The sequence below is a fragment of the Lipotes vexillifer genome, unplaced genomic scaffold (genome assembly GCF_000442215.2).
Source record: "Lipotes vexillifer unplaced genomic scaffold, Lipotes_vexillifer_v1.1 scaffold1470, whole genome shotgun sequence".
NCBI lineage: Eukaryota > Metazoa > Chordata > Mammalia > Artiodactyla > Lipotidae > Lipotes > Lipotes vexillifer.
The window spans coordinates 496,569-520,420 of NW_006771008.1; the positions used below are offsets into that span (position 1 = coordinate 496,569).

Below are 23,852 nucleotides of genomic sequence, written 5' to 3' on the forward strand. Positions count from 1 at the left end.
TCCCTATTTGGAGGCTAATTTAGAGTCTAAGAAAAAATTATTTTGGATAGGTAGGGGGAGTTTGCACACTCTATGGACCCCATAGGTATTATTTCTAAAAAATGATAGAGGATGAATCTAACTATTGTATATACTCTGTTAACACAAAAGCATAGAAGAAGCATTAGCCATCAAGGATACAGCCATCATCTGACTTGCCCTTTGCACCTGAGTTACAGGTACAACACAGGAAGTGTAGTCAAGGACATAGTCACTCATCAGTCACTTCTTTCACAAACATTTACTGAGATCCAGTTAACTTTCTTGAACTTTTCTATTAAAAGTTTCTCTTCTAGATAATGCTCTGAAATGAATCAGCAAATTGATATAAATTACATAAACAGAGTCTGCCAGGATACTTAAGGGTATTTAGATAAAGGAGAAAAGTCACATTCAAGGTCACTTTTTCCTGTGGAAAAATGTATTTTCTATAGAATTACTACTTGAAATAATTATTTTCTAAAACAATCTTTCTTTGGTATGCTTTAGTCATAACTGGGAATGTTACTGCTGTAATAAAATGATTTTAAAAGAGACATACATGCTGATATGCCTGGAAATAAGAAGTCTTGGCTCTAATTCCTGGGATTAACATTGATGTTCAATTAAAAGATAAACAAATGTTTCATAGATACCTCATAGCTATTATTCAAAGAAGAGAGATCTTTTGCCATTCAATCTTATAGGTTTCGTTTCAAATTAAAAAGAAAATTAGTTCTCCATTATTGATGCAATTGTGTGTTCCAAAAGTGATACATTTTAAATATATTTCAGTCTATGCCAGTTTTGCTGTCAATTCTATACTTTGAAAAATACCTTTCAAAAATAAAGAGGCAACTAGAACAAACATTGGGATAATTTTTAAAAGTGATCCTTAGGCAAAGTACTAGATCATCAAATACTTTGAAAAAGTGTCTTTGTGGTGGTTTTGAATGGTAAGGGTTGCATTCTGTTTTCAGTAGTTTTCTGGTTGTCATTTCAGCTATGAAGCCTTACACTCCGTATTTCATGCTCCTGTGGAGTGCTGTTGGGATAGCGAAGGCCGCCAAAATCATCATCGTGCCGCCAATTATGTTCGAAAGCCATATGTACATTTTCAAGACACTAGCCTCTGCCTTGCACGAGAGTGGGCACCACACAGTGTTCCTCCTCTCTGAAGGCAGAGACATCACGCCATCTAATCATTACAGCCTGCAGCGCTACCCAGGGATCTTTAACAGTACCACCTCGGATGCTTTCCTGCAGTCCAAAATGCGGAATATTTTCTCTGGGAGATTGACAGCAATCGAACTGTTTGACATACTGGATCACTATACCAAGAACTGTGATATGATGGTTGGCAACCGTGCCCTGATTCAGGGTCTAAAAAAGGAAAAGTTTGACCTGCTGCTGGTGGACCCTAATGACATGTGTGGATTTGTGATAGCTCATCTTTTAGGGGTTAAATATGCTGTATTTTCAACTGGCCTTTGGTATCCTGCCGAAGTGGGCGCTCCTGCCCCGCTAGCTTACGTCCCGGAGTTTAACTCACTCCTCACCGACCACATGAACCTGCTGCAAAGGATAAAAAACACCGGCGTTTACCTCATTTCCAGATTAGGGGTCAGCTTTCTGGTTCTTCCCAAATATGAGAGGATAATGCAGAAGTACAACCTGCTGCCGGAGAAGTCCATGTATGACTTGGTCCATGGGTCCAGCCTGTGGATGCTGTGTACAGATGTAGCACTGGAGTTTCCGAGACCCACTCTGCCTAATGTTGTTTATGTAGGAGGGATCCTCACCAAACCGGCCAGCCCACTACCAGAAGTAAGGTTTGCTGAGCTCCTTGGGAATCTTTTCTAAATATAAATGTCAGTTTGTCAGCTTTGAGTTTTGAAGAGATAGAGCTGGGTGTTGTCGGGTAACAAATGCTATTCTAAAAAGTGGTTAAGACACAGAGCCTACCAAGGTCCCTTTATCTGTGGGTGCCTCACTCCCCTGGAACGCATTCCTACGTCAGAGGAGCATTTCGGTGATCCCGAGAGGCCACTCTGCCATATGGTCAGTAGACTGGAAAGTAGATTTTTGATTAAGTTATAACTGTAGTATGACAGAGAATGTAGTTAGATAGTTCGTGAGTGATTTTGCTTTTAATTAAACACAGAGATGCTTCTGTCTCCCCCAGAAAGCACAAACACAGTTGTCTGCATCTAGGTTAGGTCCCGTGAACTCAAATAAGTAGGATGACGTGAATAGTGGTTCTTCTTTCAGCAGTCCTGACCACTAGAAATTTTATGTCCAACATTGAAAATGAGGTAGTAACTTCCATTCGCCTAGGAAGCTAACTAATTTTAAGTTAGTAAGCAAATGTAACTGTTTAAAGAAATCATGCCCCATTGTGATTTCATTTCAAAGATGGAATTAATTATGTCTTAACAAAACCCTTCTACTCTGAGTCAAACCTGAATTCTTTTTGCTGGCTGAGCTGTCAGCACATACCCTTGTGTTCTGTTCTCCATCCTAGTTTGTTTTTTTATTAGGTATCTCAAACTGGCAGGAGCCATACTGCGTATCGGTTGTTGTAGGGGATTTTCTAACCTCAGGTTGACTGTGGATTTAATCTCAACATCTAATGGCATTTACCAGAAGTGTAGGGCCTGTTCTATGATTTTTGCTATTGCAACCATTTCTACTCTTAAAATTCTTAAAGTAGCCACTCACGACAACTGTTAAATTGTTCATCCCTAACTCTGGTCACTACATTTAAGAAAAAATCTGCCAGGGCCTTGATGAAGAGTAAATCTAGTTTTTCTCCTATAGGTATCAGGTAAGCACAATCACTAGGCAGAATTTTCTCGTGGGGACATAAGGTGATTGGAATATACAGCCTGTAGACTTCTTTAACACCTCCATTAGAAGCATATTTAATAAATAATACTTTGATGTATTTCATGTAACATGAAGAAATAGAACTTGCCAGATCTTTGGCCCATAAACCCTAGATGCCTCTGGTAGAGGCTGTGAGAGTGAGCTCAGGCCTTCTCTCTGACACCAGCTGTGAAGGATAGGGATTAGTCTCAGCATTGTCTCAGCCATTTGTGAATTTACTTAAGCCCACTTCGAATCCCAGATAGTCTCTGCCAGAGTCACTGTGTGATGTATTATCCCTTTCCTAAAGGTAACTAAAATCAAACTTCAGAAGCAGCTTCCAAGAGACCTGGAAGCAAGTCTGTCTCTACTTTAACTGAGTCGTTCGTAATGTCAGGCAGATCAGCCGTACTCCCTCAAATCTTCATCTTTTCCCAACCAGGGTACTGCCCTTCTGCTTGCTCCTTTGGGTTTTTGTTCGAATGCTATCTCCCGTCTTCAGGTCGAAGAAGGAAGCAATGATAAGGAATCTTCTAATTGCCTTTTTTTTTATTCCATCCCTGTACATTTTTCTTAAGTTGCAGCGGCTTGAACTATATAAGTACAGAATACTATTGTATGCTTAGTCAAATAGCATGTTAGTTTCACTATGGTAGTCCCCCCTTATCTGCCGCTTCAGTCATCCTCGGTTACCCACGGTCTGAAAATTTTTAAATTCCATAAATAAGCAGTTCATAAGTTTTAAATTGCACATCATTTTGAGTAGTGAAGCTTGATGAAATCTCACATAGCCTAGCTCTGTCCTGCCCAGAATACCCAGCCATCCACATGGTCTGCTCCTGACATCCAGCCGTTGCCATCGTAATGGCTCCATGATCCAGCATCGCTTGGAGCAGATGATCCTCTTTCTGATGTATCATCAGAAGGTCAACAGTAGCCTAACTCTGTGTCACAGTGCCTACGTCATTCACCTCACTTCATCTGATCACGTAGGCATTTTATCATCTCGTGTCATCACAAGAAGGGTGAGTAGAGCACAATAAGATATTGAGAGAGAGAGAAACCACATTCACATAATTTCTATTACAGTATATTATGATCTATTTTATATTAGTTATTGTTGTTAATCTCCTACTGTGCCTAATTTATAAGTTAAACTTCATCATAGGTATGGATGTATAGGAAAGAACATGGTATGTATAGGGTTCAGTACTATTTAAGATTTCAAGCACTCACTGGAGGTCTTGGAACGTATACTCTGTGGATAAAGGGGGGGCTACTGTACCTTGTTTTACTTTAAAAGCATCTTTTGTGTGGTTTTTGGAGCCTCATATAAGGTTATTACCCAAAATGTTTTCTGATTTGCCATGATTTCTAGTTTGACACTGGCTTGACCTACTTTGTGGGCTTTCCTGTTCTTTTTTCTCTTTGGGCTTTTTGTAATGCTTCTTTTGAAAACGTGCTCTTTATTTACAATTATTGCTTTAGCTGTGACAGTTAATTAGGTGTCACACTCAGATACATACACATCTGGCATGTGCATGTGTTATGTATGTGGACCAGATAAGTATATCATTGTCATGGAAAATCTGTTAGGTTATAAGTGTGAAGGGCCTTTTTCACTTCAGTGTGCCATTTACAAAGTTCTTCAATAGGGAGTATTTTGAAGAATGATGTGTCTTATCCTTTCATGTATTCCTCACACTAGTGAGGCTTTATATGTGTAGGAACACGTGTGTTCCTATTGCGATTTCTCTAGTAGATTTGTCTGATGCAGTAAACTGTACCTCAGGTTTCTGAAAGTTAATGAGTTTCTCAAATGCCGGTATTACTTACAGGTCATGGTTGTGACACTAAAATAATAGAGCCCAGCAAGTGGCCTCCTAGAACACATGATTCACTAATAACAGCTTAATTGTTAACTGCCTTGGTATCTTACACTGGCAATGGATTAAATTTTCCAGATGTCTGGAAATGATTTGACAGTGGGATTTCATTTCACAACCTGGGATGAAAAGATAGAGAAAATGTCTAAAAGACATTTTCCAGGAGCTTTCATAATGTTTGAGCCCAAAGAAACTCTAGAGAGCATCTAGTTCAGCTCTATTTTTCCTCCTCAAAATACAAAAATTCGTTTGTCACATAGGAGATTAAAAGAATTTGAGTGTCTCGTCCAGGCCAGAGTTTGTGGCACAGCCAAGTGAATTGTTTTGCTATTAAACAAAGCCAAGTGGATTGTTGTGCTATTAGTTAGATATTTTGTCAAGCTGCCTGCATCTCTTGTCACTCATTTTACTCATTTACACATTTAGAGTGTATACAAAACTATGCAGAGACAATTTTGCTAATCTTTATTTGCTATCTCAAAGATTGTGAGGACTTAATATGAGAGTCACATTACACCATTTGGACTCTTCCTTGTGCTTTAGAGATGTAATGATAGAAATCAGGCAGAATCCAAATGCTTTTGATTATAAAATGTTGCATTGGTGTAGAGTGAAGAAATTGTCTGCCTTGATAATAGAATCATTTCTAAATGCATGTGCCTAACTTATCATACTATTTACTACCGGGCTGCCTACAGTAGGAGGCCTTAAAATGTCCTTAAGGGGAAGAGGTTTAGGTTGGATTATATCCATATAGTGGCTTATCTCTATCTTTACAGGGTGGTAGAGAACATGGAAACAAATTTAAAAAATAAAAAGCTTTACTTAGGTCAGAAGAAGGTCTGTAAATAGATCCCTATTTGATTAGGTCCTTCAAGTATTAAATGTGAATGAAATAATAGCATCTTATAGAGGGTGACTGTAGCTTTTAGTGGTTTGATTAGGGGGTAATAACAATAATACTACCAAAGAATAGTACATTTACTTAGGGAGTCTTTTGATGATTAAAATTCACATGTTTCAGGTGATGATTTTTAGATGATTTCCCATTGGTGGGAAGTGGTCTAGCCCTGCCAAGCATTTGACCTCAGCCACTTTTCAGCTTCTATAGCCCTGAACCGTAATTGCACCTAATGGATTGTACCTTAGTTATTGGTTTTTCACACGGCTTTCTCCCTAACTAGGGTGTGGATGCCATAAAGGGTGGACACCAAGGTGGGTAACCTCTGTTCCCTGAGTGCCTGGAAAATGGTAGCCACTCAGTGAATGTTTAAAATTAAATGAATTGCATCAAAGAGAAATAGTTGCCAAAAAATAGGTGATTGAACTAGTACAACAGTGTTGTTAATATTATAACCATTATTTGTTTATTCCAAGTTATGTCCAGATGCCATTGCAGCCATTAAGTAACCAAACATTCCAGGTTAAGTTATTTTAATGAATTAGAATAGCCACTTAATGATACTGATATTGAGAAAAGGAGATCATCATACATTACCCAACTGGTGAGCTAAATGGTCTCTACTATGTTCCAAATATACATGTGAACAGGGCTAGTAGTGCAAGTCAGGCCAGCTGTTGCTGTATTAAAGATGATTTGGGGTGGTATGGCACTCATTTGGTGGACCTTAGAGGTGCTTTATGGCCAGGCTAGGAGTATGAAAGGCATTTTCATTTCACCATTTGTAGAGACATTCTTAATTTAGGGAAACACAGTCCTGGGGAAAGATACAGATAAGAGATAAACAGATAAGAAAGAGCAAGAGGCCAAGGACAGTGTCATGAGATACTCACTGTTTGTCATTTTGTAGTTTGCCTGAACTCCCTCACAGAGAAAGGTTTGGGGGGAAAAAAGAGACAGTGTGCAATGGATTCATTAGATTAACCCACTTGTGAGCAGATCAGGTTATGAGAAGAAGAATAAAACTAAGAAGCAAGACAGTGGCTTTTTAATTTAGTTTTCATTGAGTCACCTAGAAGCCATTACTTATTATTACATATGGAAATGGAAAGCTGACCTCCCCAAGAGTGAATGGATGTCTAAGCTGGGTTATGGGACCAGAGTCCTTGGGGCTAACAGATTGATCCAGGGTTGCACAGCAGATGTGGAAAATTAAGCCCATTTTAATAGTATGTTGCATATAAGTGATCTCTTGAAATATAAAGCTAGAGATAAAATGATAACCATTGTATCATATTGATTAAAATGTCCCCTTTTAAATAAGTATCATTTAATCAAAATATATATCTTTTATAGTAAGTTCCTTATTTTGGATACCATCACTCACAAATAATTTTTTAGGATGTCTTCATCCATGAAGTACTACTGTGCTATATTGGTAGCTGTGCAGGGATCGGAAAATTGAGAACTCTAATATTTGGAAGAGATGAATGATTTAATTCCAATTACTGATTCTTAGCTTAAATATTCACCACAACATGATAGTTGGGTATAAATAATAGATTCCCTATGGGAACTCAGTAATGTAAAATGTTGTTGCAGATATTTCTTGCAAAGGTTTTGTAGGTTGATCATATATTTTTGTCTTTATTTTGTAGTAAGAAACCAGATTACCTGGCTAAGTGAATCTATCCAAGAAGTAAATCAAGCACTGTTGCAAACATCAATAAGTTACTGTTTAGTTTACTGATGTGGTAATTTTCTAAGAAGCACTGTAGTTTTAAATAGCTTATCAGTTGCTTCTGTAAGCATCATAGGCTTAAAAGGCTTCCTGATACATTAGGAGACCCAAATATAATTGAAATTGCAGAGTCTGACATGATTTTTAAACACCTTCCTCCCTCTGCTGTTAAGTGTTTAAGCTTTAAGATGCCCTGCAGAATTGTTCATTTAGATATTAATTCAAATGCTGGCGATGTCAAGGGAAATATTTTTTAACTGATCATTTTTTACAAATGATAGTTCTCATAATTAAATTGCTGTTGGCACCAGGTTTTAGAATGATATTCTTCACAAATAGTCTCATTCCAAGCCAAACAGTTCTAGTTTTGAAATTAAAATTGCTACTGTCAATGAGTTTGTCAGATCTATTCCTGAGTGCAGATTTTGACAGAGAGGATGGAATGAGCATGAGCTTCTGAAGAAGCAGTGGCACTGGAGACAAGCTACCTATTTCATAGTTTGTTTACAGAATTTTTTATAGCAACTTTCCAGGGGCTGAGGCAAAGTAGCAAAGTGGAAAAACATAGGCCTTTTCAGCCAAATGGTCCTGGCTTTTAGTCCTGGCCTTCATAAGACTCTTTCGGACAAGGGACAGAGTCAGCCTCATTAAAACGAGGACAGCAGTGCTTACCTCGGAGGGTTTCCATGAATGAGCGCAATGGCAATAACTAGTGGTGGTAGTTGTTGCTCTTATTATTATTGTGATAACTCGTTAAGATGCGCTGTAGTTACTGAATCACTATCACTTGCTGTCGTCCACCTGGCAGATAGAAGAATGGTTTCAGAGGCGTAGGGAGTACGTGGAGGAAGTGTCTATGGCGTCACGTCTACTCATTTTAGGGGATGGCACTTGGTACTCCTGCTTCCATCTTGGGGATGTTTATTTCCCTTTCTTTCATTGTCTTTCTCACTGAAGTAGAATGAAAATGACAAGTGAGATAGGTTCCCCTTAGACCGTCTGAGTGTCTTAAGAAATGAGCAGAAGCTGGCAGGTATGTGTTGTAAGGGCAGGAGAATTAAGGAGGTAGCCCTCTGGTACTTCCGAATGCTGGCTTCTTCAGGTTCAGTGATCCTATCTGTGGTTTTCCAATCCTTTAAATGGAGGAGCAGGGATTCTGCTCCTGTTCTGCTGCCTCCGGGCTTGTTCCTTCTCCTTCTGGGCTTCCCATTCCTGAGGGACCTTTGGGGAAGCTCCAGACAAATAAATACCTGCCTTCTAGACAGATCCTACCGAGATTCTCCTCCACGCTCAGGCCCTGCTGAATTAGAATTACTAGATTAGATAACCCATAACCCTCAAAAATAAAAAGTTTGAAATTTTCTTCTAAGGTCTAGAGTGCAGACTGCAGTCAACCTCAGTGTTTATCCTTATTTCTTCCTGTATCTCTATAGCCTGCCCAAGTTGTAGCTTTTGTATACTGTAATTCCTTCACTCTCCACAGTATTGTTTAGATCAGAATCGCATCACATTCTTGTTAAAGCATGGATTGTAGGGGCACTTAGGAGATCTGGGATGGGCCTACTAATCTGTAACAAGTTCCTAGGTGATGTTGATGCTGCTGGTTTAAGGACTAACCACAATTTGGGAACCACTCATTTACATTCAGACAATAAGTGTGAACTGTACATTTTAATTACATTATATAATATATTTTGTATGAAAATCATTTTTTTCCTGATCATTATAGATTTTTTCTCTTCTAGAAAATTATTTTCAGTATAAATTGTACCACCAGAAATATATATACATATCTAGATTTCCCTTGCTTTAGGAAGCAGATCTACATAGAACATCCATGTGCAGCCATGTTAATAATAGGTAAGGTCTTCAGTACTAAAGTCCTTTAACTTTTCTCCCTATTTTCCTTTATCTCTATCACTGTTTTTTTTTTTTAACATCTTTATTGGAGTATAATTGCTTTACATTGTTGTCTGAGTTGCTGCTGTATAACAAAGTGAATCAGCTATACATATACATATATCCCCATATCCCCTCCCTCTTGCATCTCCCTCCCACCCTCCCTATCCCACCCCTCCAGGTGGTCACAGAGCAACAAGCTGATCTCCGTGTGCTGTGCGGCTGCTTCCCACTAGCTACCTGTTTTACATTTGGTAGTGTATATATGTCCATGGCACTCTCTCACTTCCTCCCAGTTTACCCTTCCCGCTCCCGGTGTCAAGTACATTCTCTGCGTCTGCGTCTTTATTCCTGTCCTGCCCTAGGTTCTTCAGAACCTTTTTTTTTTTTTTTATATTGCATATATATGTGTTAGCATATGGTATTTGTTTTCCCCTTTCTGACTTATTTCACTCTGTATGACAGACTCTAGGTCCATCCACTTCCCTACAAATAACTCAATTTTATTCCTTTTTTTATGGCTGAGTAATATTCCATTGTATATATGTGCCACATCTTCTTTATCCATTCATCTGTCGATGGACACTTAGGTTGCTTCCATGTCCTGGCTATTGTAAATAGTGCTGCAAGGAACATTGTTGTACATGACTCTTTGAATTATGGTTTTCTCAGGGTATATTCCCAGTAGTGTGATTGCTGGGTCGTATGGTAGTTCTAGTCTTAGGTTTTTTTTTTTGTTTTTTTGTTTTTTTTTCTGGTACGCGGGCCTCTCCCGTTGCAGAGCACAGGCTCCGGACGCGCAGGCTCAGTGGCCATGGCTCACAGGCCCAGCCGCTCCATGGCATGTGGGATCTTCCTGGACCGGGGCACGAACCCCTGTCCCCTGCATCGGCAGGCGGACTCTCAACCACTGCGCCACCAGGGAAGCCCTATTTTTAGTTTTGTAAGGAACTTCCATACTGTTCTCCATAGTGGCTGTATCAATTTACATTCCTACCAGCTGTGCAAGAGGGTTCCCTTTTCTCCACACCCTCTCCAGCATTTATTGTTTGTAGATTTTTTGATGATGGCATTCTGAACGTTGAGAGGTGATACCTCATTGTAGTTTTGATTTGCATTTGTCTAATGATTAAACATGTTGAGCATTCTTTCATGTGTTTGTTGGCAATCTGTATATCTTCTTTGGAGAAATGTCTGTTTAGGTCTTCTGCCCATTTTTAGATTATGTTGTTTGTTTTTTTGTTATTGAGCTGCATAAGCTGCTTGTAAATTTTGGAGATTAATCCTTTGACAATTGCTTCGTTTGCAAATATGTTCTCCCATTCTGAGGGCTGTCTTTTCATCTTGTTTATGGTTTCCGTTGCTGTGCAAAAGCTTTGAAGTTTCATTAGGTCCCATTTGTTTATTTTTGTTTTTATTTCCATTTCTCTAGGGGGTGGGTCAAAAAGGATCTTGCTGTGATTTATGTCATAGAACGTTCTGCCTATGTTTTCCTGTAAGAGTTTGATAGTGTCTGGCCTTACATTTAGGTCTTTAATCCATTTTGAGTTTATTTTTGTGTATGGTGTTAGGGAGTGTTCTAATTTCATTCTTTTCCATGTAGCTGTCCAGTTTTCCCAGCACCACTTATTGAAGAGGCTGTCTTTTCTCCATTGTATATTCTTTCCTCCTTTAGCAAAGAGAAGTTGACATATGTGTGTGGGTTTGTCTCTGGGCTTTCTATCCTGTTCCATTGATCATGATTTCTGATTTTGTGCCAGTACCATACTGTCCTCATCACTGTAGCTTTGTAGTATAGTCTGAAGTCAGGGAGCCTGATTCCTCCAGGTCCATTTTTCTTTCTCAAGGTTGCTTTGGCTATTTGGGGTCTTTTGTGTTTCCATACAAATTGCAAAATTTGTGAAAAATGCCAGTGGTAGTTTGATAGGGATTGCATTGAATGTGTAGATTGCTTTGGGTAGTAGAGTCATTTTCACAATATTGATTCTTCCATTCCAAGGACATGGTATATCTCTCCATCTGTTTGTATCATCTTTAATTTCCTCATCAGTGTCTTATAGTTTTCTGCATACCGGTCTTTTGCCTCCTTAGGTAGGTTTATTCCTATGTATTTTATTCTTTTTGTTGCAGTGGTAAATAGGAGTGTTTCCTTAATTTCTCTTTCAGATTTTTCATCATTAGTATATAGGAATGCAAGAGATTTCTGTGCATTAATTTTGTATCCTACTACTTTACCAAATTCATTGATTAGCTCTAGTAGTTTTCTGGTAGCATCTTCAGGATTCTCTATGTATAGTATCGTGTCATCTCCAAACAGTGACAGCTTTACTTCTTCTCTTCTGATTTCGATTCCTTTTATTTCTTTTTCTTCTCTGATGTGGCTAAAACGTCCAAAACTTTGTTGAATGGCAGTGATGAGAGTGGATAACCTTGTCTTGTTCTTGATCTTAGAGGAAATGGTTTTAGTTTTTCACCATTGAGAATAATGTGGGCTGTGGGTCTGTCATTTATGGCCTTTATTATGTTGAGGTAAGTTCCCTCTATGCCTACCTCTGGAGGGTTTTTATCATAAATTGGTGTTGAATTTTATCGAAAGCTTTTTCTGCATGTATTGAGATGATCATATGGTTTTTCTCCTCAGTTTGTTAATATGGTTTATCACATTGATTGATTTGCATATTGAAGAATCCTTGCATTCCTGGGATAAACCCCACTTGATCATGGTGTATGATCCTTTTAATGTGCTGTTGGATTCTGTTTGGTAGTATTTTGTTGAGGATTTTTGCATCTATGTTCATCAGTGATAATGGCCTGTAGTTTTCTTTCTTTGTGGCATCTTTGTCTGGTTTTGCAATCAGGGTGATGGTGGCCTCATAGAATGAGTTTGGGAGTGTTCCTCCCTCTACTATATTTTGGAAGAGTTTGACAAGGATAGGTGTTAACTCTTCTCTAAATGTTTGATAGAATTCGTCTGTGAAGCCGTCTGGTCCAGGGCTTTTGTTTGCTGGAAGATTGTTAATCACAGTCTCAATTTCAGTGCTTGGGATTGGTCTGTTTATACTTTCTGTTTCTTCCTGGTTCAGTCTTGGAAGGTTGTGCTTTTCTAAGAATGTGTCCATTTCTTCGTGGTTGTCCATTTAATTGACATATAGTTGCTTGTAGTAATCTCTCATGATCCTTTGAATTTCTACAGTATCAGTTGTTACTTCTCCTTTTCCATTTCTAATTCTATTGATTTCAGTATTCTCCCTTTTTCTCGTGATGAGTCGGGCTAATGGTTTATCAATTTTGTTTATCTTCTCAAAGAACCAGCTTTTAATTTTATTGATCTTTGCTATCATTTCCTTCATTTCTTTTTCATTTATTTCTAATCTGATCTTTATGATTTCTTTTCTTCTGCTAACTTTGGGTTTTTTTTGTTCTTTCTCTAATTGCTTTAGGTGTGAGGTTAGGTTGTTTGAGATGTTTCTTGTTTCTTGAGGTAGCATAACGTCCCTCTTAGAACTGCTTTTGCTGCATCCCATAGGTTTTGGATCATCGTATTTTCGTTGTCATATGTCTCTAGGTATTTTTTGAATTCCTCTTTGATTTCTTCAGTGATCTCTTGGTTATTTAGTAGTGTATGGTTTAGCCTCCATGTGTTTGTGTTTTTTACATTTTTTCCCCTGTAATTTATTTCTAATCTCATAGCGTTGTGGTTGCAAAAGATGCTTGATGCAATTTCAGTTTTATTAAATTTACCAAGGCTTGATTCGTGACCCAAGATATGATCTATCCTGGACAATGTTCCATGAGCACTTGCGAAGAAAGTGTATTCTGTACTTTTTGGTTGGCATGTCCTATAAATATCAATTAAGTCCATCTTATTTAGTGTATCTTTTAAAGCTTGTGTTTCCTTATTTATTTTCATTTTGGATGATCTGTCCATTGGTGAAAGTGGGGTGTTAAAGTTCCCTACTATGATTGTGTTACTGTCGATTTCCTCTTGTATGGCTATTAGCATTTGCCTTATATATTGAGGTGCTCCTGTGTTGGGTGCATAAATATTTACAATTGTTATATCTTCTTCTTGGATTGATCCCTTGATCATTATGTAGTGTCCTTCTTTGTGTCTTGTAACAGTCTGTATTTTAAAGTCTATTTTGTCTGATATGAGAATTGCTACTCCAGCTTTTTCTTGATTTCCGTTTGCATGGACTGTCTTTTTCCATCCCCTCACTTTCAGTCTGTATGTGTCCTTAGGTCTGAAGTTGGTCTCTTGTAGAGAGCATATATACAGGTCTTATTTTTGTATCCATTCAGCCACTCTATGTCTTTTGGTTGGAGCATTTAACCCATTTACATTTTAGGTAATTATCAATATGTATGTTCCCTTTACCATTTGCTTAATTGTTTTGGGTTTGTTTTTGTAGGTCTTTTCCTTCTCTTGTGTTTCCTGCCTAGAGAAGTTCCTTTAGCATTTGTTGTGAAGCTGGTTTGGTGGTGCTGAATTTTCTTAGCTTTTGCTTGTGTGTAAAGGTTTTAATTTCTCTGTCGAATCTGAATGAGATCCTTGCTGGGTAGAGTAACCTTGGTTGTAGGTTTTTCCCTTTCATCACTTAAAATATGTCCTGCCACTCCCTTCTGGCTTGCAGAGTTTCTGCTGAAAAATCAGCTGTTAACCTTATGGGGATTCTCTTGTATGTTATTTGTTGCTTTCCAGTTGCTGCTTTTAATATTTATTTCTTTGCATTTAATTTTTGATTGGTTAATCCGTGTCTTGGCATGTTTCTCCTTGGATTTATCCTATATGGGACTCTCTGCTGTTCCTGGACTTGATTGACTATTTTCTTTCCCGTATTAGGGAGGTTTTCAACTATAATCTCTTCAAATATTTTCTCAGTCCCTGTCTTTTTCTCTTCTTCTTCTGGGACCCCTATAATTCGAATGTTGGTGCATTTAATTTTGTCCCAGAGGTCTCTGAGCCTGTCCTCAGTTCTTTTCATTCTTTTTCTTTATTCTGCTCTGCGGTAATTATTTCCGCTATTTTATCTTCCAGGTCACTTATCTGTTCTTTTGCCTCAGTTATTCTGCTATTGATTCCTTTGAGAGAATTTTTAATTTCATTTATTTTGTTGTTCATCATTGTTTGTTTGCTCTTTAGTTCTTCTAGGGCCTTGTTAAACATTGCTTGTATTTTCTCCATTCTATTTCCGAGATTTTGGATCATCTTTACTATCATTACTCTGAATTCTTTTTCAGGTAGACTGCCTATTTCCTCTTCATTTGTTTGGTCTGGTGGGTTTTTACTTTGCTCCTTCATCTGCTGCATATTTCTCTGTCTTCTCATTTTCCTTAACTGACTGTGTTTGGTGTCTCCTTTTCGCAGGCTGCAGGTTCGTAGTTCCCATTGTTTTTGGTGTCTGCCCCCAGTGGGTAAGGTTGGTTCAGGAAGGTGTGTAGGCTTCCTGGTGGAGGGGACTAGTGCCTGTGTTCTGGTGGATGAGGCTGGATCTTGTTGTTCTGGTGGGCAGGACTGTGTCCGGTGGTGTATTTTTGGGTGTCTGTGAATTTATTAGGCAGCCTCTCCGCCAGTGGGTGGGGTTGTGTTCCTAACTTCCTAGTTGTTTGGCACAGGTTGTCCAGCCCTGGACCTTGCTGGTCACTGAGGGGAGCTGGGTCTTAGCATTGAGTTGGAGGTCTCTGGGAGACCTCTCGCCGATTGATAATACATGGAGCGGGGAGGTCTCTGGTGGACCAGTGTCCTCAACTTGGCTCTCCCACCTCAGAGGCTCAGGCTTGACACCCGGCTGGAGCACGAAGACCCTGTCAGCCACACAACCAGGTACGTGGGGAGTTTCTTGCCTTTGGGAAGTCTGAGGTCCTCTGCCAGCGTTCAGTAGGTGTTCTGTAGGAGTTGTTCCATATGTAGATGTTTTTCTTTTCTTTTTTTTTTTTTTTTGCAGTACGCAGGCCTCTCACTGTTCTGGCCTCTCCCGTTGCGGAGCACAGGCTCCAGATGAGCAGGCTCAGCGGCCATGGCTCATGGACCCAGCCGCTCCGCGGCATGTGGGATCTTCCCAAACCGCGGCACGAACCCGTGTCCCCTGCATTGGCAGGTGCACTCTCAACCACTGCGCCACCAGGGAAGCCCTGTAGTTGTATTTTTGATGTATTTGTGGAGAGGAAGGTGATTGCCACATCTTACTCCTCCACCATCTTGAAAATCGATCCTCTAGGGGCTTTAACATTTGTTATTATGGTTTTTATTTTTTAATCTTCCAATCTTTTTGCTCATGAAGGGAAGACCCACACAGGACCTTAAGTATGTGGAAGAAATGGCAAGATTTAGGTATTGCCAAATTTGGGGGACTATCCTTCTGGAGAAGATGAAACTATCACTTTTTTTTTTTACAACATTCTAAAAATATTTTATCTCAGGTTAATATACAGCACTGGATCAAAACAGGCTATGATTTTAAAGTCATATTACAGAAATGCCTATTTCTAAAATCCTAAGAAGTTATATGCTGAAATTGTTTTTGTTCTTATGTACAATCTTATATCCAAAACCTAGTAGCAAGCAGAATGTCATTTACTTTATGTAGCATTTTGTAAATGCTCACTACCCATTAACATTTCTCTGTATTTATAATATATCAATATTATAAATTTAAAAAAATGAGAAAGGGTTTGCTTTTTAGTGTCCAATCTTTACATTAGCTTGCTTACTCAGAAAATACAGTTGACCCTTGAACAACACAGGGGTTAGGGATGTTGATTCTCCTTCCTCTCAAAAATCCATGTGTAATTTACAGTTGGCTCTGTATACACAGTTCCTCTTTATTTGCAGTTCCTCAGTCACGGATTCAAGCAACCACGGATTGTGTAGTACTGTAGTATGTACTATTGAAAAAAATCCATGTGCTTGTGGATCCATGTAGTTCAGACCCATGTTGTTCAAGGGTCAAGTGTATTTTTACACTGCGACAACCACTTTTATGTTTTTACTTTGAAGGCATCTCTCTTGCAAGTTAACAAACCCTGAGCATGCACTTAAGGCAAACACTGGCCCCTGCCTGATAAACCCAGTATTGTCCTGGAGCTGAGAGTTGCTTTGTAAGGGGTATTTTTGTAGCAAGAAAACAGGACAGATAGCCAGAGAGAAATAGGCATTGAAGTAGTGGGATGGGATTTTTCAGGTGCTTCTTAATCCAGAATGTATTCTAATTCCATCTGAAACCATGGAGTATAGAAAATTCCTCCTCACACAGTGTAGAGGGTGGCAGGACACTCACAATGCCTGTACTCAGTAATAGGAATAGGCACCAAAATAAAAATGATAAAAGTATGCAGACCAGAACCCTGAGTATTTGTGGGGAAGGCCTGTTCCTTAAACCCTGATCACAAAGCAATTGCAGCCCAAGAGACCTTCTGTACAATTAAAAACAGTTGTGCTGCTAGATGGGCACTGAATGGACCAGAGTGGGATACACATACCGCCACCATTTCTTTTTGGCTTTCTATCAAGGTATATTTTTGTAAAGCAACATTTATTGCTGTTTTAGGAATCACTTTTAGTAGATTTAAGAATTCTGATTCTATCAGTATAAATGTAGTCAGTTAATCAGTCTCTTAACAGAGCATTCGTTCTACAAAGTGCTGTGAGAGGGAGGCATGTCTTCTTTTTTCCTAAAAAAGTTTGTCTGCTTCTGAGAAGAGTGCCTGTTAAAGTTAATACTTAGATTATTTCACATGGGTGGCTTTTTGTCAGGGTGGCCTTTGGGAAAGTTGGTGTTCAAATGCAAGAAGGGAAAACTTAATGCCACGTTCAGGATATTATTTATTTTCCCTCGATTTGCTTCTCTTCTTTTCTCCTAGATATATGATATAGTAAAAATAAACCTGTCAAAGTAAGCTGACCTCATTTTATACATCTTTGAATATAGCAACTGCTTCATAATTGTCTGTTGCATTGATTTGCTTTATGCTCAATTAGATCTAGAGAAAAGTCCTTTTGATAGTAACTGAAAAGATTTCATTTGCGTAGATCTTTAAGAAAGTCACTAGGCTCTGAAAAACTGAAGACCTTTCAGAAAGAGTAATGGAAGAAACTCTGTGACAGCAGTGCTCTCGGCTCAGTCATCTTTTATATCCCACCCACTTTCATACCTAGTGTTGCAGCACTTTGCGAAGTATAGGCCCTTATACATACATTTTGAATTAATGTAATTTCGAGTTGTAAAAGCTGATGCATTTGCCCAATTTATTTTTGCAAAAGTGGGATAAAATTGTTTTTACATTGTAAATTGCCTGAGTTTTTATCGGTGAAAAGCAGCTCAAATGTCTTGATAAATATTATTAAAACCTTGAGGCTAATAACTAAGTTCCCTGCCTACCCTTGTCAGCCCAGTGTGAGGAACAGCTAAACCAGCTTGATGTTTTCTTTTTCACTGCAAAGTCCTCTGAGAACTTTTCCCTGTGTGTGGCAGGGAAAAGGTTTTGCAAAACACAAAGGGATGGCCACTCATAAAAAGGATAGATAGCTATTTAGTTATATGTTCAGTGCGTGTTTATTGAGTTCCTAGTATGTGCCTGGCACCGGGCTAGTAATGTTAAGTGCAAGTTAGTTTCTTTGTGCTGCTTATAGTCTAATGGGAGAAATGACTAGTAAAGATGTAGACAGATTAATAAGATGTATAATTTCGATGCTGAAGTGCTGGGAAGGAAACCAGCAGGGTGCAATGATAGAGAACAAGGGGACAGGGTAGGGCCTTAGGAGAAGGTGGAGCCAAGGGGAGGAAAGCTTTCCAGGCAAAGGACACACCCATCCTCAGGGTGGAAGCCACTTGCACTTTGAAGACCCCAGAAAAATCAGTGAGGCTGAAGGCTTGAGGCTAGGGCAGGTGGCTCAGGCAGGTTTGGAGAGGTGAGCAAAGATCCTGCCACTAAAAGGGGTTTGGATTTCACTAGATGAGTTTAAATGTGATTGGATTTGTGTTTAGAAAGACTCCCTCTGGTTGTTTTGTGGAGAAAGTATTATAAGAGAGGAAGAGAGAAGACAGGAGGACCGAATGAGTGCATGTTGCTGTAGCTCAAGAAATAGGTGGGTTGATGGATGCGGAGGTGGTGAGCAGAGGGGTGATTCCAAGTATACTGTGAGGTAGAATTAACTGGGATCGAATTTGGGGAGTGGGGATACTTCGAAAACAGGCAGGTTTCCTGCTTAAATAACCAGTAGGTGTCATTTCCTGGATGGGAAAGAGTGGGGGATGAACAGGTTTTTGAGGGAAAATGCATTGTTCAGGTCGGGACATACTGAATTTGAGAAACCTGTGGATGTCTGAGTGCAGATGTTCAGTTGACCTTTGAACATGTGAGCATGTAGTTGATAGGAAAGGCCAGGGCTGTGTATTCAAAGGTGGGGGTGATCTTCCAGAAGACAGTACTAAAGTGGTGGGAATAAATGAAATTACTTACAGAGAAGTGTAGAGAAAGAGGAGGACTTAGGTTTGAGCCCCTGATACTCTATCATGTAGCAGCTGGGTAAACTCAGAGGAGCCTCCGAGAACTCTGAGAAGTCAAGTGGTGTTTTAGAATCCAAGGAGTGGGTGTTTCAGGAAGGGACGGTCCATCAGTTATCATTGCCACCAAATCAGATGTTTCCATGTGTTAGTTGGGGACATATACGTGTGGTTGTATGTCACCAGACAACTTTAATTGTTGCTAAGTAGATAATAGCAGCAAAGGACTTTAAATTCATGCTCACCTTTGAGAATCAGCCTTGCATCTGCTGCATCAGTCCATTGGTAAAGTTGAAAGAGCACCCACTGGGAACCGGACAAATATATACAGTTGACCCTTGAACAACAGGGGTTTGAACTGCGTGGGTCCACTTATGCGCCAATACAGAGGAACCATACATACAGAGGGCCGACTGTAAATTATACTGGGCTTATTGACTACGGGGAGGGTTGGCACCCCTATCCCCCAAGTTGTTCAGGGGTCAGCTGCGTATTCAGAGTCTCTGGCTAGGTCCTGGAGAGATCGATTTCTCTTTGTGGGCTCCTGTTTCTTTATCACTAAGCCATGGGTGGGTGAGTGGATGGGGATTAAACTGGTTGTTAAAGGTTTTTCCACTTCAGTGATGGTGTGAAATCGAACATATTGAGCACCATACATACATTAAAATCCAGACTTATATTCTTAAATTAAAACATTTTTACTTTTGGTGCAATTAATGTTGACAGAATCAAAGTCAAGCAGACCTCTCTGTAGGTGTGTTTTAAGTCCTAGTTCATAGAAGTGGAGGCTTGCAGAGAGTGGACAAGGGACAGGTATGAAAGAGGATTGATTTTGCAATTTACATATGGTGAAGCTTTGATTGTCTGGTAAATCATAAAGAATAATTAGAAATAGTATTAAGAGAAATAATTTTTGCTTTTTAAAAAGCTGATTAACATTCAGATCATCGTTTGGTTTTATTTTGCACAGTACACAAAATGCATTTTTTTCAGGGAATATAATTGAATTACCACTTTTATTGAAGGATATTTTCCTGAAGTGTAATCTTAAAGAGAATTTTAAAACACATCAAGTCATACACATAATGTGGTTTCTTCTCACCTTAAAGATTATATCTTTTAGTTTTTAATGAAAATTGGTGAATGGATTTTGTAAAATATTCTTCTCAAAGGCAAAAATTGAAATGATAGGAAAATGCTTAAAGCCTTTGCAAATTTGATTTCATTTTGGTAAAGTTCATACTTAGTTGAACATTATGTAGAGCAGTAAAAAAAGGAAGGAATTTGCCCACTATGTTGCCAAAGCTTAGATGCGTGAAAACTTGTGTTAGTTATACATAGAAATAAGTGATTGAGAACTATCATACATCTGAGGCACGAAACAGAAACCTGTTTTCTGTTAACAGAGCCTTACCAAATAAGGTATTTTTTTCTCTTTACAACTTGTTTCAGTTGAGTTTTAAGTAACTTGCTTCATAAATAAAACTTCAAACGAGGTTTATTTACTGGATCTTTACAGATTTAAAGGGTGGAAATTTATGCTGACAGGTAATTTGGATCACTTTTCTATTATGAAGATAGAAAAGTCGCCATTGTTTTAAACTATTTAGAAGTGTTAGATGTTATAAGGACTAAAGTTAGGTAAAGATAAAAAGTGGAGTTATTTATCTACTAGTTTATTATGTACAACTTATTTTCAGTTGAATGTAGAAAAATTCATTTTATTCAGAAAAGTATATAGGTTTCCTATAATAATGTTTGAATATTTATAGGTTATCCCTCTAGACTTGCTTAGTAATTGTCTTTTTAAAACTATGATGATTTAATGGCAATCATATGTAATATGTTATTTATGTGAGTTAAACCAGCTACTTAGCTTAGGCTAATTTTTTTCCTAGTCCAAATAATTTTTCAACAGAGATGAAAAATACTACATAACTATTAGCTTTATGCACACATTGTACATAATCTGTGCTTATATTGATAACTTTACTTCTTTCAGCTGAATAGGGCCTCAAAAGTTTTATATCCAGTATTTGAGTACTTTTGTTTTTCTCTTTAAGAAGTCAGTATTAGGCACTACTGGTTACTACCAGCTGAAGCCTCACACAGCTGTGTATTTAGCATTTAATCATGCTAAGAATTGCTAATTAGAACATCAAACTGGACAAAGCATACCCAGTGGAGTCGAGACAATGCCATTTTTGTTTGAGAAACATAAATAAATAATCTTTACGCAGCAGTGGTTTCATTAGTAAGCTTTTGTGCTGAGTATGGTAAGTAGGCAATCTTTAGCAAAATGTTTTAACCCGCTGGGAATACTTTATCAATGTCATCCTTTCACAGAAATCTGTAATCCCTCGAAAATGGGGCCAGCCTTAGTCAGAACTGTCAAGTTTACATGTGGCTTTTCGACTTCTCTTTCTATTCTTCGCGTTCCTTATTCTGTTACCTTTCAGTAACACCCCCAACCTGACAGCCACCCACCACTAAACACGCACAGACTTTCTACTGCTGTCCTCTCCTCTGCTGTGTTTTACCTCTGATTTGAACCCCGCTGTAGCCCCTTCAGTCAGCCTTACTGTGGCTCAGGCTCCCAAATCAATCCCCTTCTCCTTTTCTTTTTGTTAAAAAAGCACCTTGTTTCCAGACCTTAGATGCAGTTAGTTAGCTGTAGTGTAGATGAGAACTAAGAAGTTTATTCAGTGCCGTGTTAATGGCTGATAGCAATGTTAACGTATTACCTTTCTAGGAGTAGTGAATATTTTATACTGAAATCGGAGGTCTTGTGTCAGTAAGACATCAAGTCAGATGAATCAATACCAGCAGCATAACTAGTCTGGTTAGGAAAAGGGAAAGAAAATGGCTCCAGAGAATGAGGGGCACTTGCTGGGTGTCCCTAATATCAGTTCTTTTTACCCACTCACGTTATACGCTTAAAAGTTCTAACTTATTCTGGGAATGCAGCCATTTTAGCTCTTTACAGCACCGGATCTCACAGTCCTCGTGAATTAAGTGGTAATAGGAGGGTTACATACGGGGCCTGATGTGGTGCTAATACAAGGGGTGCTTAACACTCTTGTAGATTTCACAGATTAAATAAGCCAGACAAATACTATGTTGAGAAGCAAAGATGTGCAGAAAATATTTAAATGCATTGAAAATGTTTAAATGGCACAGATTTTGTTGAAAACATTTCCTGTTAGAAGGATGCGTTCGGGGAAGTACTGAAGTTATGATTGTCTGAAATTCAACAGATACATACTTCTTAGTTTTTTCTGTTGTTGTTTGTTTTTAGCCTTTGTAGACTAGCTCTGCTCCACTAATTCATATTATTAAACCTATGTCCTTGTAAGTAGCAGAAGAGTTCTGGAATTCGAGAGCCTGAAGTGTCCCATGACTGCCACTTACTAGCTTTGTCACCAGAGCTTTCCACGTCCAGTTATTTGTAAAAGGAGGGGGATAATAATATTTTCGTCTATGTCAAAAATGTTCATTGAAGATCTGTTGAAATGGTATTTGTATCTATAAATTGCAGAGCATTATATAGAAGTAAAGGATTATTGAGCCATTTCATGGGAACTATACATTATGGATTTTAAAAGATATATATTAAGATGAGCTGCATTTTTAAGAGAACATTTAGTGGAGAACCAAAGATCTGAGTTTTAGTGCCACGTCCCCCACTAACTTCAATAACAAACAGGCTTTTTCTGGCAGTTTTGCTTATCTGGATGAAAACCAAGAGCTAAAATCTAAATCATAAAGACATTTGGGAAGCCAAAATGTCTGCCAAAGTGTCCGGGAACTAAAATTCACACAGTTGACTCACAGTAGATACCCTTAGACCTTCTCCCCCCAGAGTTAATTCACTCTAATTATATACCTGTAAAACAGCTGGGTTAGTTTATTTCTAAGACTATGGAAGATTAAAAAAGCAAATAAATTTTTCATGTTGGCATGCTGAAAGTAGTGAAAAAGAACAATTGAATAATCTGGCAGAAAAAGGAGACCCCTTCCGAAACAACTAGAAAAAGAATATAAGTAACTGAAAGAACATAGCCCTCTTGGGCCATTTAGTGTTACAGACGCTAAGGACATCACTCTGTTACCGTGACACAAAAACAAAATTAAGTTCATATGTTATATATTCCCTGCATAATCAAAGAATGAAGTGTGCATAGCACCTTTATTAGTCCATCCCTCAATAATAGGCTCTAGCTATCATGTAAACTAAAGTACCCAGAAAGATGCAAATTCACAACAGCCTTCAGTTAGCTTGTATTTGTAACTTAGGTTAAGGGATCCAGAACTACTTTATCAAGATAGGCCCAATTTATTCATTTGCAAAATGAAGAGCTTGGGCTAAACTAACCTTTAGAATTACAAGCTAAATATGTAACCTCATCTATCTCTTCTACCAGAATAATATTGTATACTTTAAAACTCAGCCACATTTCTTGAAATCAATTCTTACATAAACTATATATATATATATATATATATATATATATATATATGATGGAATAGCATGCAGTACTTGCTTTATTCACTTAAAAACACAAAAAAGCCTTTCATCTTTAAGATCAGACCATAAAATAACACTTAGAAATTTTTAAGTTATTTATTCATTTATTTAACAAATATACATGAAGCACTTTCTTAAATCCAGAGACTGTGTTAGCTCCTGGGAATAAAAGAAAACTTAAGTGTGGTGGAAGAGACAGATATTAAACTTCTAATCACATTAAGTGATATTTGGAAATGCTATGAAGGAAAACATAGGTACCTAAAGAATGTGGCATTAGAACCTAGGAATAACAAATAGTGTCCATTAGGAGCTTTTACCTGGGAGTCCCAAGTCCACTGCAGTTTTTCTGTCCCTGGGTTCTGGATCTGTGCTATGAAATGCTTACAGGATAATACCACCGCCTTATAATAAGACCCTCTGGGGAACGCAGAACTAAAGCTCCTTCAAAGGAGTAATAAGGAAAACGTCAGGCTGGGCAGATTTGGGGGCATTCATTTCTCTTTCC

The 23,852-nt window shown here is 38.5% G+C and overlaps 1 protein-coding gene across 1 annotated transcript in view; it reads left to right on the forward strand.

Moving 5' to 3' along the window:
- UGT8 (UDP glycosyltransferase 8) overlaps positions 1-23,852 on the forward strand; it is a 95,126-nt gene that overhangs the window by 32,350 nt on the left and 38,924 nt on the right. The window contains exon 2 of the mRNA XM_007446481.1: positions 1,022-1,845. Coding sequence (XP_007446543.1) covers positions 1,024-1,845 — 822 coding nt within the window. The 5' untranslated portion in view covers positions 1,022-1,023. The remainder of the gene's footprint in view (positions 1-1,021; positions 1,846-23,852) is intronic.